Source organism: Salminus brasiliensis, chromosome 6 (assembly GCF_030463535.1).
Source record: "Salminus brasiliensis chromosome 6, fSalBra1.hap2, whole genome shotgun sequence".
Taxonomy (NCBI): domain Eukaryota; kingdom Metazoa; phylum Chordata; class Actinopteri; order Characiformes; family Bryconidae; genus Salminus; species Salminus brasiliensis.
The window spans coordinates 15,283,841-15,297,465 of record NC_132883.1 but is presented as its reverse complement, the minus strand read 5'-3'; the positions used below and the strand labels follow the sequence as shown (position 1 = coordinate 15,297,465).

The following is a 13,625-nucleotide window of genomic DNA, read 5'->3' as shown; positions in this document are numbered from 1 at the left end:
ATACAGGCCTGTGAAAAAGTTAGGACATTCCCTAAAAACTTTTCTCTTTTTACTGTATTTAAACATATGGACGTTTGAATTTAACTAATATTGGGAGAAGCAGAGGAAATGTTTTACAAACAATTATTTGTAAAATCCTATTAATACAAATGAAAATGTCCTGTGATGACAAAGTTAGGACACACCCACATTTATTACATAAGTTACAAAATACATAAAGAAGTCTTCATCAATCCTAAAATGTCATCACAGGATCTACAGATAGCTCTTGCCACAGCTAAGGTCAAAGTACAGCAGCTAGCATCAGAAAGATTTTCATGTTCTTTTTCAGAGAACATCTAGACCAAGACATCTGGAACAATGTTCTTGTGACAAATTAAACCAAAGTTGAATTAATTGGACAGAGTAACAGAGGACATGTCTGGCATAAACCAGACACAGCATTTGAGGATAAGAACCCCATATCAACTGTGTAGCATGGAGGTGGAAATGTCATGGTTTGGGACTGCTTTTCTGCAGTAGGGTCTGGAGAGCTCTCCAATAAAGAATCCACTATGTTATTGTATCATGGGGTGCTTGAGGAAAATGTGAAACCATCTGTCTAAAAACTAAAGCTGAAACGTCACACAGCTGAAAGAATACTGCATGGAGGAGTGGGAACGACTTTCCCCTAGTTGATGTCCGAGACTGGGAATTCATTATAGGAAATGAATCTAATTGAAGTTATTTCAGCCAAGGGGAATATCAGCTATTGGAGCATAGGGTGTCCTCACTTTTTCCTTACAAGAAAATAGCATTTCTATTAATTACATTATGAAAAGACATTTTGTCAGTTTAATGTTTAATTACCTCCACTTATCTCCAAATAATTCTAAATATTGTTAAGATGAAGATCAAATGTCTGCATGTTTAAATACATTAAAATAGACAAAGGTTTTCATGGGGTGTCCTAACTTTTTCACATGACTGTATATGGGAGATGCATGTACGGACCCACAGCCTGACAAGGTATGAAAACGTGTGTGTACCAGCACCTCTTCCACTTCTTTGTTCTCCAGCCAGAACCAGTAGCCGAAGATACATACACTGGTGCTGGGATTACATATGCCTCAGCTCCCCTTGTGAGTGTTAAAGGACAGAATGAGATACAGCAGGCCTGTTGCTTCATCCTGGAACCAGGCCCTTTTCCCAGACCATCCGGCTCTCCAGGACCAGCAATGACGCTCTACTTTAAATGTGGGAGACTTCTTTGGAAAGTATAAAGAGATACATATACTCACAAACCAGGAAAAACAGCAGGATTAATGGCTGAGAGATCAGAAGTCTTATGGGAAGTGATTCTTTTCCTCTGATGAATGTTCTGGTGTCAGACCTTTCAAGAGGTGACCATGTGATTCTGGTACAGAGGTTTGAATGGAAAACAGGAGGTTGCGATGAATTAAAATCTGGAGGCTGCCGTTCGGCTGGTGTAAACAATCATTGAAGCTACAGCGACGTCAGATCTCTGTTTCATACAGAGTGGGGGAGATTAAAAAGAAAGAAAAGTGAAGACTGTAGTAAAGCCGTGCCAAGACCCCATGCTTGTTTTATCTGTTCATAGATGTCTCTCAATATAATGACTTAAGTTTGTATGTAATATGTTTTGATGAGATACAGTTGCAATGAGGTAATGCTGAGATTTGCATCTCCAGCAGAGCTGAAGTGTTTACAGTAGATTTTGTAACCGGTTATTAGGACTGACAGCTTGTCTCCATAATTGGGAGCATTAAAAGAGAGAAGGGGAGAGGGAATAAGAGAGCCAAAGAGAGACAGCAACAAACACAGTAGGTCAGTGAGATTGGCCTGCTCCACGCTCCTTCCCAAGAGAAACTTGGAGAAATTCCACACAAATGAGAACTTCACCATGGCCTTCTTGTAAAACTTTGTCTGAGAAGTCGCCCTTTTAAACCGAACCAGGGCCTTTAATACCAAACACAAAACCTAGGCATGTTAATACAAACTCTAAAACTGCTCTCAGACCAGTGTGGATATTTGATGTTGATGTGTTCTGGTCTATAGCCAGCTCCACTGGCCAACAGCCATTAATTCAACCCACAGTGATCAGAAACATTGGAGCTTAGCATCAGGAGGCTAAAAAACTCCACAAGAACAAGACACTCCATGACAGCATCAAAATCTAAATTCGGGGGTCCGGAAAAGGAACTTATAAACACATTATGGCATTATATTGGTCTTCTTATCAATTAAAAAGCCACGGGTGGCACAGCAGCTAATTCAACGAGTTAAACACTAGATCTTTGTACGGTGTTTTCAGGTTTGTATAGAGCCACCAGTCTAGACTGTCTTGTGGTTGGGTTCTGTTTAACTGGTTTTGATTTTTAGTTCTTTTAGGTTTACTGAAGAGGTCAACATCCAAAATTCAACACGGTTAGCTTAATGCTAACATAACAGAGTCACATGGACACTGTTTAAAGGTTTGACACCAGAATATTCATCAGAGGAAAAATCACTTTTCATAAGGCTACTTCTGATCTCTCCGCTATTAATCCAGCTAACAGAGATCCGACGTGAATGAATTTGGTACTATCCCAATCCCTCTCCAGAGACTGCCAACGAATTAATGATAGTCAGTAATATACAAAATCAGCACCCCCAAAATCAGCTGGATTTCACAGAGAAGTAAATCAAATACAAAAAAAAATAAAATATACCTTCTTGTTCTTGTGGGGTTCCCAAATTGGCGCCATCGTTACAGCACACCCTAATCTCACATAGGTGAAATCTACTCTACTATGATGTACAACCTAGAGAGGGCCCTCTTTTTTTTTATTTAACCTCTCCTGGTCACATCACTGACCCTGGTGGGACCCTGGTGGGCATCCATATGTGATGCCTACATGAAACCCATAAACAAAACTTTCTGGTTTCCAGTTGGGCTACTCATACAGGCCCCACACGGACATGTTATCTGGGAGTGAACAGCACATAAACAGTACAAAAACCAACAACAAAGAGCACAAGCAACTACCATAAACTGAAGGTAAAACTTTTAAATAAAAGTTTTATATATATGTAGTTATTCTTCTATAGCATTGCTCAAAAGAATCTTTTTGCTAGTCACTTCTGAGCAATGCACAGTAATACTCAGTTTTCCCATTTGCAGGAGAAACTAGACCTATATTTCTCTGCCCAACCATAACAATTACCAGAGAAAACGCAGAAATGATCTGAGGTCGCAGAGGCCGCATCAGTGGCTACCGTTTCCTGACAAACCGCTGAGTGGGGTTTGAACCGGGCTTGGAGGAAAAAGAGCTGAACCTGCAGTTCAGAGTTTAGACTAGGTGCAATCTAGCAATGTCCAAAAGAAACACACAGATGTGGAATATTTTCTGCACTTTTTAAAACAGTCTGAATCTGCTTTCTTACTGAAGCGTTCACAAAGTGGGGACTGTCTTTCTTCCTTCTGTTGGCCTATGGTAGTCTAAATTGACCTGTTGCAAAACGTCTTAACTATAAACCCTTTAAGACGGTTAATAATATCTTTTAATATGTACATATTTTGTTTTAAGGCATTAAAACATTTAACCTCTCTTGCCTTATTCGTACATGTAATTTACAGGCAGCAGAGGGACTGTTAGTCATGTGCCAAGCTCCCCTGCTTCACTATTCACTGTGTTCTGCACCCTGTCACTGTGTATTAGGTCTAGGTTTGTTATGGCCACATAGTCTCCCAGTGGATATGCCACTAAACCTCATTCTCTGAACTCAAATGCTTTCTCTACACTGGAATTTTGGGAGCATAATGAGCTTTAATTAACTATTAAACTTAAACTTAAAATGTGAAGCATTTGGTCTGGCTTGAAAGATCTTTGACTTTATGCATTAATGATCTTGAGCTAGTAATCTTCATTATCAACAGAAGTTGTGGATCCCAATAGAGAGAATGTGGTCAACGCATTATCGGAGTTATTGTAAGATGGGTTTTCCCTCTGTAATGCAGTAAAATTTCAATTTTGTGAGGGTGCTGCATAGAGTTGTGCAGAAAACATGAAGGGGCACCTAATTTTGCTTGTTTAAACAAATCCTAATAAAAGCAAAAGCTGCATGAGAAGAAAAACAAGCTGGTCTTTTTGCCTGGAAGCGCATGGAACATTCCCTCCACCCTGCTCCAAAAATGATTCACCTCCAGCTGGTTATTTCAGTTCCAGGTCAAAGACACTTCCCACTATGACACCCCCCCCAATAGACTGTAGCTGTCTGTGGTAATATATACAACCACTTAAACCCATATTTGGGTGCTTACTGTATTTTTGTTTGCAGACATCAAATTTCAATACATATACACAGATCAGCCAAAACAATACCATCTCCTTGTTTTGTACACTCATTGTCCTTTATGTCAGCTCCACTTGCCATATAGGAGCGCTATGTTGTTCTATAATTACAGACTGTTGCCCATCTGTTTCCCTGCATACTTTGTTAGCCTCCTTTCACCCTGTTCTTCAATGGTCAGGACCCCACAGGACCACCAAAGAGCAGCTATTATTTAGGCGTCACTCAGTGACCCTGACATGGTGGTGGTGTGTGTTAGTGTGTACCGGTAGCCGGGAACCGGCGACAGGGTCATGGGTACTAAGGCTCATTGATGCAATCCATGGAGACCCCACCTCACAACTTAAGAAGCACTTAAAGGATCTGCTGCTAACATCTTGGTTTCAGATACCACAGGACTCCTTCAGAAGTTTTCAGAGTCCATGCCTCTTTTGAAATCGAATGCTCAGATCTCAGTTGTTGTGGCACAGGGTGGCCCTACTCCGTATTAGGCAGGATATTTTTAATGTTACAGCTAATTGGTGTATAGTTTCTGTCATAGCTATAATATCACATATCCCAGTAAACCTGTTCATGGACAGTGTCCGTAGCTCTGTGGATCTGAGGTCGCAGAGGCTGCATCAGTGGCTACCGTTCTGACATTTAGAACAATTTATGTGTGAAAAACATAAACTAACCAAGTGCATAAATATTTGTTTGTACTTCACAGTAAAAACATTATTTGTGAGTTTTCCGAGATTAATAAGCTGTACTCTCGCTAAATGGAAATACAAGCTGATTTGCTGTTGGAAAGATTCTACCCCCACCTGAAACTGAGAATATCAGCCTGTGGATTCTAAATTCATTTGGTGGGCTGGAGTAAAAACCTTTTTACCATATGTTTAACACTCCTGGAGTAAACATGTACCTAGTAGGGCTGTCACAATTTGCAAAATTCAGAATTCGTATCAATACGATATGGTTGTGTCTCGATTTCATACATTTCACAAATGTGTATGTTGGTATTATCCCCACTGAAACTTAGGCTTAAGTTTAAACATTAAGACCTATTATGCTATGAAAGTAATATGTAGTTTGTGCCATTTGAGGGCCAGGAAGTTAAACATGGTACCTCTTACAGGCCTAAATGTGTTTTAAAGGATTAATGTTTTTGTTTTCAGTTTATTTGAGAATTCAGAATTTTACATTCATATTTGAAACCAACAGTCTGTATTTTGCACTGCTGTAATTGACCTGTTTAAACTAGTTTCTTAGGAATATATAAACACCTAATGGCTCAATCTGGCACTAACAATGAGCAAATACGCTAGCCTTGAGCTAGCATACTTGCCCCATGCCAACCTGCCTACTGTTTCTTAATGTTATTATCTGTGTGCCGGGGAGCAGGCTCTGTTTCTCCAAATCCAACTCCTGGATTTGCAAAGCCTGATTTCCAGCTGGTCAGGGAGACTGCAAGTGGAAAATGTGACCATTTTTGTTCTCCACAAATGAATCCTATTACACCAGCTTTTGGCTGTGGAATTGACCCTGGCTCACACTGGTGTACACACAGGCACAGGCACACACACACACACACACACACACACACACACACACACACACACAAACATTCATAGTCCCCAAAGTCAAGTCCAGTTGGCAAACATGTCCCAAATCCAGTCCATAAACAAGGCTCCCCCTAAACTCCTCTCTGCCACTATCCAATAAATTCCTACTGCTAGGTTTGTTATACATAATAAACACTGCATTGGTTCCTATGGCCAATAGATAGGTAAGAGTCTGGAGTCTGATTCATAAGCTTTCACCCAGCTCAGTTTATTTTGGGGAAAATCTGTTTTCCATTAGGCCAATTTTGCCTTCATGCACTGACCGCCCCACTGGCCTTCGCTTTTAGCCCACTTCCTTTCATCATGTGTTTTTAGTTTCAGTGTCACTTGTGTGGCTTCAGTGTAAACTGGACGGACAGTTGCTTAATGCCTAATGAATTGTGCCCAGTCAGCAGAAAAAAAGTACTACGTCATCTTTTTGTGTGCGCTCACATAAGTGTAAGTTCACACCCACACATACAAATGACAAAACCAGACCTGCCTCAGACTATAGTTAACTTCAGCTTTAGCAGAGCTGCCTTGAGGTTTGTCATCTACGCCGAGAGTGTCTAGAGTCTCTGAGGTTTAAGGTCATCGTCATTAGCTTGGGGTCATGTCCAGGGACTGGTTATGGTTGGTGTCAGAGGTCACGGACATGCAGACAATGCAAAACTGTTCCTGTTCTCGCTCAAACTGCTGTGCAGTTGTGTCGCACAGTTGTGTAGTAAAAGCTCTATGAACTCAGTATAGCCAGAAGGGTCTAAAATGTGTCTAATGATAATTAATAATAATAATAATAATAATAATAATAATAATATTGGTCAGAACAGATAAGATCTTACTCTTACTCTCTCTTACAGTCGGACAGTCTGGTAGTATTCAGGTTGGACACTAAAATTAAATTTGCCTCATTTACACTATATTTTGTATAGCCTCATTCCATTATTAACTGAGGGAAGCTAATTGTGTACAGTTTATTCATCAGTGTTACCTTAAACCAACGTGAAGTTTAACCCACTGAACTGTAGGGCGATGTGTCCAACTGATTTATCAAACCAAGCAATGTTTCTTTTTTCTTTTCTTTAAACAACAACAGCACAAAACATATATGCTCTTAAAAATGAAGGTGCTTCGGGCTCCGAGTGGCTCATCAGTCATGTATTAATGTGCTGGCACCATGGGGGTCGCAAGTCATCGGTTGTCAGAGAGAGCAAAATTGACTGTGCTTTGTCTGGTTGGGTAGATGGTGCTCTCTTCCCTCATCACTCCTATGCACAGGTGTCTGTTAGCTAGTGTGGTGGAGCTGGGGACTTGGCTTTTTCATCTGAGTGTGTTTGAAAAGTGGCTGACTTTGCATGTATCGGGAGAGAAGTGCTTAGGGGGAGTTACGAACAGGTGGATTAGTTTTGGCACTACCATACTTGATGAAAAAGGGAACAATGTGAATAACAAATTATGAAAAAAATAAAGGTGCTTCTTTATATGACAGTTTTGGTTCCTTAAAATACCATGTTTTCAGTAGAAATGTGTGTAAAGCCTTTCAAATAACTCAATCATTTAGGTGAATTTTTTATGGCACTGCTCAGGGAAAACCTTAAGAAACATTAATTCAGTCATAAAAACAGAAACAGCTAAATTGACACCTGCCAGTAGATGTGCGACAAAGTTGTCACTAATCTATGGCAGTCAAGTCATTCTTCACCGTGCTCTTCACCGGGGGGTGAGTGCATGTGTGGCAACACTACGAGAAAGGTACAGCCTGGATGCTTGACCCCAACAGTAAGTAATGTCTTTATGACCCTGTTTACATCTGATTACTTGACTAGTATCTGGGTTACATGGCAATTATTACTGATGTTCCAGTTGGGTTCTGATTGGCGAATGTGTCTTGGGAGGCAGATGTGTTTACACTGCTATAACGTGGCTCAAAATGGGTCTCAGACCACCTCCTGAATAAGTTTAAGTGATTGGATTTTCTATCTGATTTAAATGTGTCTTGGCTGTGTTTGCACTTTCACTTATATTTGGCTTAATTTGCCTCATCCAGATATAATCCTGATACTCAAGACCCATGAAATGACCAGGTGTAAACAGGGTCTGTTATGGTTTGGATCCCCTTATCAGGATCATTAAGAATTAGCACTCATCTCGACTCAACCCGAGTGAATAATGATGGGAGATTTTGGGCAGACTGTCTTTCTGTCTTTAAAAGAATGGTGTTCATCTCTCCAGTATAGTTCCAGGATATGTTCTGGGGATATGTGGTGGTGCAACACCAGTTTATTTGAGTGTTTGCTTTGTTTTTCCACCCGTCTGTATGGCTTATGGTAACTTTAGCCATGCTACAGCAGGTAGTGGTATAATGTGGGACGCTACCTCGGCCCAAACAATAACTTTAAAATAACTGAAGCCTGTGAACATTAGCAATCAGAAATGTATTCTTAATGACCACAACTACATGTACAAAAAAATACACACCTTCTGTTTTAGAAGCATGTCATTTAGCATTGTGCCAGGATGTACATTAGCATTGTGCCAGTTGCTGTGAAAGAATGAAAGGGTCAATCACCTGCTCATTACTTTATTTACGCAGCAAATTACTTTGTTTACCCATATCAACGTTTTTGAAGTTACAAAGTCATTAGCAAAGCTAGGAACCATCATCAGTCGCCTCTCATTAAGAAATTCTTCACCACCTCCACTAATTCCATTGTCCCAGTAGATGTAGAGATCCAGACATGTGCAGTTGGGCCTGGCCTTTGCACAGTGGGCACCCACGTCCTCCTGGAAAAAGCCTGACCGCATGTCCCGCCCTTGTACAAAGGTAGTGGATTTTGTGGATAAAGCCTGTTGGACAGGGATGAGAGGAGGGCTGAGAATAGCTCTGTGGCCCCAGAATGCAGCGAGCGGTCAGGAATCCCAGGCTGACCCTGTGGCCCCGGGCCCAGAGAGATTCTAAGCGTGGCTGGAGGATCACCCATACAGCTGCCAGAGGGAGACGACACCTCACACACACCAGCACTACACTTCGTCACCTAGTTAGAGCACCAAGAGGAGCACAAAACACACACCCATTAGCATGCACATATACACTCTCAGACTGTCATCGTGGCACATTCATACACATGTGAGGTTCTACATGGCTCTGGTGTTGTCATCTTCCAAAGTCGGTTGGGTGTGTTTGTCAGTAGCTATTTAAATGTAGTTTTATGAAAGATTTATAATCGTGAAATAGTAGACGGCGTATATTTAACTTTTTGATCTCCTTAGTTTGAAAATCTTCACATACTCCATATTAAATGCCAATCATATCTGAAAGAAAGCCTGTTAAATAGCTACTATAAATTGTATCACAGAAATAACCCCAGGCTATATTAATCCTGTGCAAACAGCCGTCATGTCCTGTGAAAAATAGCTTTTTGCGATTTAGATACGCTCACAGAGGCCTTTTCTTTTATGCTCTGTGGCGCAGTCAGACCTATATGTGTATTTTCTTTCTCTGTTAAAAAAATGTAAGGCGTTAAAAACGTAAGATGACAGAAGTGGTGACGTTAGGTCTCCGAGTGGTCCAGTGGACTAAAGCACTGCCACTATGACCCAAGGCCATAGTGTCTCAGGTCATGCTGCTTGCCTAAGAAAACACAATTGGCCTTGCTCTCTCCATGTGGGTAGATATCGCTCTCTCCCCACATCCCTTCAGTGGGATGCTGCCCCCATGGTTGTGCATGTGTCGAAGGAGGTATGTGTTAGTCCTCAGCTTTCCAATGTCAGGAGCATTACATGTGATTGGGGGATGGGACTATCGAGTGGGTTGGGTAATTGGCTATCTAAAATTGAAGAAAATTAAATTAATTAAAAAAAAGATACAATAAAATGGGACTGTTGGCTGTAAATGTTCAAGTCATGCTGGTGCAGATGACATTGCACTTAATTAAGACATTTTTGTAGCTGGTTAAGGTTAACAAAATTGCCCTAAAATTACAGGATTGAATTGCATTGCAGCTAACTTAACATCATTGGACAGCTCAGCACGGCCCGAAAGAGAACACTAACTGTTCAACTCTGGTACATCAGCTAGCATCACACCGAGTGATTAGTGAGAGAAGAGGTTCCATTCAACTCTTGGCCATGGATGGCTGTGACATCATAGAAAATCAAACTACCAAACCCCCCCCCCCCCCAATGATGAGGCCAGTGCTTAGAGAGTTTCACTTTTTTAAAGTATGGTATGGTCGGGAGCATAGCTGGCTTTGCTCACTGTAGGAACAAAGCCTCCACCCATTGCTTATTGTGATGCTAGCCATTATGGCTGTCTGTTAGTTAACATGACAGAATTGGCAGTTAGTTATCTCCTTGTTGCATTTTTAGCTGTCCAAAGATGTCGTGTTAACAGCCGTTCAAAATTCAATAAACAAATGCTAGCCTTCCCCCTCCCAGGGAAAGTGCAAAATAGGTTGGGAATTTAATTTAAGAAGAAAGAAAAAACAGTGGGGGAAATGTCACAACATCAAGGCACTAGAGCAAGACCAAAGTGATATGATACTGAAACAATTTTAAGGATCAAGACATTACCAAAACCTGTAACTGTAAAATTTAATGTGGTCAAAAATGATCAATATTGATCTCAATATTTCAGAGAGATTTCAGAAGGTTTTGAGATCAGAGCTACCCATTGTTTTAGTTAAATAGCTCTTAGTTGATTATGCGATTGTCTGAGAATTTCCCCATTAATAAAGGGGACTAATAAAGGATTTTCTTATCTTATCTTATCAACTGTGAATTGTTACATGATTTAAAATTATAATTATATAAAATTATATAGAAAAAAGAAATACAAATTTGGGAATGGTTCTTATAATTGTGTTGATTAACTCTTATTTTCTTTCTTTTTTTCTTTTTTTTCTTTTTTATATGGTTAGGTTTGGATTGATTTTTTTTTTATAGTTGTGCAAATGTGGACACACTTCGCAGTTTCTGGCATAGCATAAGAGCAGAAAACCATTCAAATTCTCAAAAACTAGAGGTTTTCATCATATTGAAAGCATCTTTAAAATTCTGAACACACTTCACATATAGTATTGCTGTATAAGCAGATTTTATTGCAGACACTGGTTCTAGTAGGGATTAATTACTGTAGGAGTGCCCAGGTCTGGTATACAAACACATACCTACTAGACCTGATAATTATCTGATGAGTTCAGCCAGACGTCTCAAGGAAGAGAAATCACCAAACTGTGCTGGGATGTGGACAACCCTGAATTAGAGCTTGTATCATAGGCATTACATGAAACCGTTCACGAGGATGACCTTCTCGCCGCCACTACCAATGCTATTTCTATTTATTCAAAGCAGGGGCTGCAGTTGAGGCAGGTTAGCAATTGGGAGGAACCTCTGCGATCCTCTGAGATCAAAGTGCCGGGTGGGATAAGGCTAACATGAAGTAATTTATAGGTTTGCTCTGCGTGTCACTCATACCCTCAACCTCCCCCTGTGCGCTAAACATGCACTTCCACTTGTACTCGTAGAGGGCACTGATGTCAGCACGTCCTCATAACCCCAGATTTATATCTAAAGTCAACCAGTTTTTCCCCTCCCCACCTCATCAACCTCCCTCCCTCCCCCTCTTTCATTCACTCTCAGGTCACCCGATATCTATGTGTGTCAAGTGGAATTGTCCTGTCTCTGTAATGTGCAGCTATGTGAATATGTGCAGTAACACAGCAAACATTCGCAGTAAAGCGCATTGCTGTGATTGCTGGCATTGCGCTGTGCGGAAAAGCTCTGGGACGGGGACAGTAAGAGGCGTTTAGCACGCGGCCGGCCTGCGTGCTCAGACAGCTGAACTCATCTTTCATCTCCACACCTGCTCCCATCCCCTGTTGCCCTCAGCAATAGAGACAGAGGGACACACACTCACAGAAAGAGAGAGAGAGAGACTTGCACAGAGATTACTGCCACCTGCTGTATGACAGATAGAGAAATGAGGCAGGGCCTGCATGCATAAGATTAGGGTCTTTAATCTCAGACTAAGCATACTGATCTAGGAGCACAGTCTTCTCCTGTTTGTAATAACATCAGCTACAGCACAGCTCCTACACCAGTGCTCTCACCCCTGGAGCTTTATGAAGCTATAGAACTTTGTCGCCTGCTCCGCTGTTGCACCCATATTTTTGTCTGCAAGTATCAACCAGTACTGATCTACTGGAAGCTTTGTAGCGCTAAGCACTGTGTCTGTCAAAGCCTTCCATAAATACTAACTGGTTATTTAAGTATAACACGAATCCGCTTCTTCAAATGAGTTCTTCTTAAAGTTTCATGATTTTGAATTCACTTTACAACAAATAGAATGAACATAATTAAACTAATATAAAAAATATAGCATAAATAATGTTAATACTACTACTCATATTATTATTATTATTATTATTATTATTATTATTATTATATATGATTTATTTTTATTGTTTTATTACTTTATTTGTATTTTTTTATTTGTTTATAAATGCACTGGATTTCTTATTTGTCTCTTATTTTATATTATAACAACATTTTTATATAATATGTTGCATTAATATGCACTTGAAATGATTTATGCAGTCATGTGTGTGTATTTGAATATTTTACAGCAGCTAAGAACATCCAATTAGATTTCAGAATCGGTGTAATAATATTTATTTTTACATTTGAACATTTTTGGCATGATACAGATATGATATATATCTGACTGAGATGAGTCCCTGCTTGAGGCTTGCTTTTTGGGGAAGAATCACCCTGGACCAGATTTTTGTGTTTTCATATATAATACAGCCAAATCATTTAGATAAGAAAACTTTTCCTTAAATAAATGACCTTATTTAAGTGTTTAATATCTTGCAACACAGTTGACATACCCCATCATTACTGTAATTATTGTATTATTGTATCATTATTGATTATTGTAAACCTCTGCAGTAGAATCACACAACTGTTGACTTCTGTGCCCAGATATCCTTTGTTTTGTGGACTACTTACTGGGTGTGAACTAACTGTTTTATAGTATTGTAAATGCTCTTAATTTTTTCTCTAATTGTCTCTAAGATTTCACTCTTCAGTACTGCTTTAATACCAGAAAAGGTCTGCTATACTGCTACCTGTAAAATTGCAGTAGTTTCATATTCAGACAGGTGTAATTCAAGAGTAAAGTGAATGTGGCGGAGGTCTATTTTCTGCAGGGTTGTGGGAGCATGGCCAAAAAAGGCAGAAAATTGACAACAGCCTAAGCTACAGATATTACACGGTCTCATGGTCCCCTGTGAAATAGTTCGCACACTTCTAGCTGATGTAGAAGCTCTACTCTAGTGCAAAACTACAGAAGCAGACTTTGAAGACAGAATTTAGACGATACTAAACTGTAACTTTAAGAATTTGCTGGAAGTATACCCATAAAAACCCCTCCTCCCTCTATCCCACAGAACTGCTGGAAACTAGGACTATTCGTCCTTTCAGCTTCTCCTTCAACACCAGCGACTACCGCATCCTCCACATGGACCAGGACCAGGGCCGGCTCTACCTGGGAAGCCGCGAGTATCTGGTCTCCCTGGACATGCAGAACATCAATAAGGAGCCACTCATTGTAAGATATAGGAGAGTTTACAGCAAGTGGTTTTTGTCATACATGGTTTGCTTGCCGTGTTGCAGGGTACACTAGAGTGCCTAAGTGTACCTATA

The 13,625-nt window shown here is 40.3% G+C and overlaps 1 protein-coding gene across 2 annotated transcripts in view; it reads left to right on the top strand.

Moving 5' to 3' along the window:
* The window catches only part of sema3gb (sema domain, immunoglobulin domain (Ig), short basic domain, secreted, (semaphorin) 3Gb), a 56,351-nt gene that overhangs the window by 29,670 nt on the left and 13,056 nt on the right, over window positions 1-13,625 (top strand). For both annotated transcript variants that reach the window (XM_072681808.1, XM_072681807.1), the window contains exon 3: window positions 13,370-13,530. In XM_072681808.1, coding sequence (XP_072537909.1) covers window positions 13,370-13,530 — 161 coding nt within the window. The remainder of the gene's footprint in view (window positions 1-13,369; window positions 13,531-13,625) is intronic.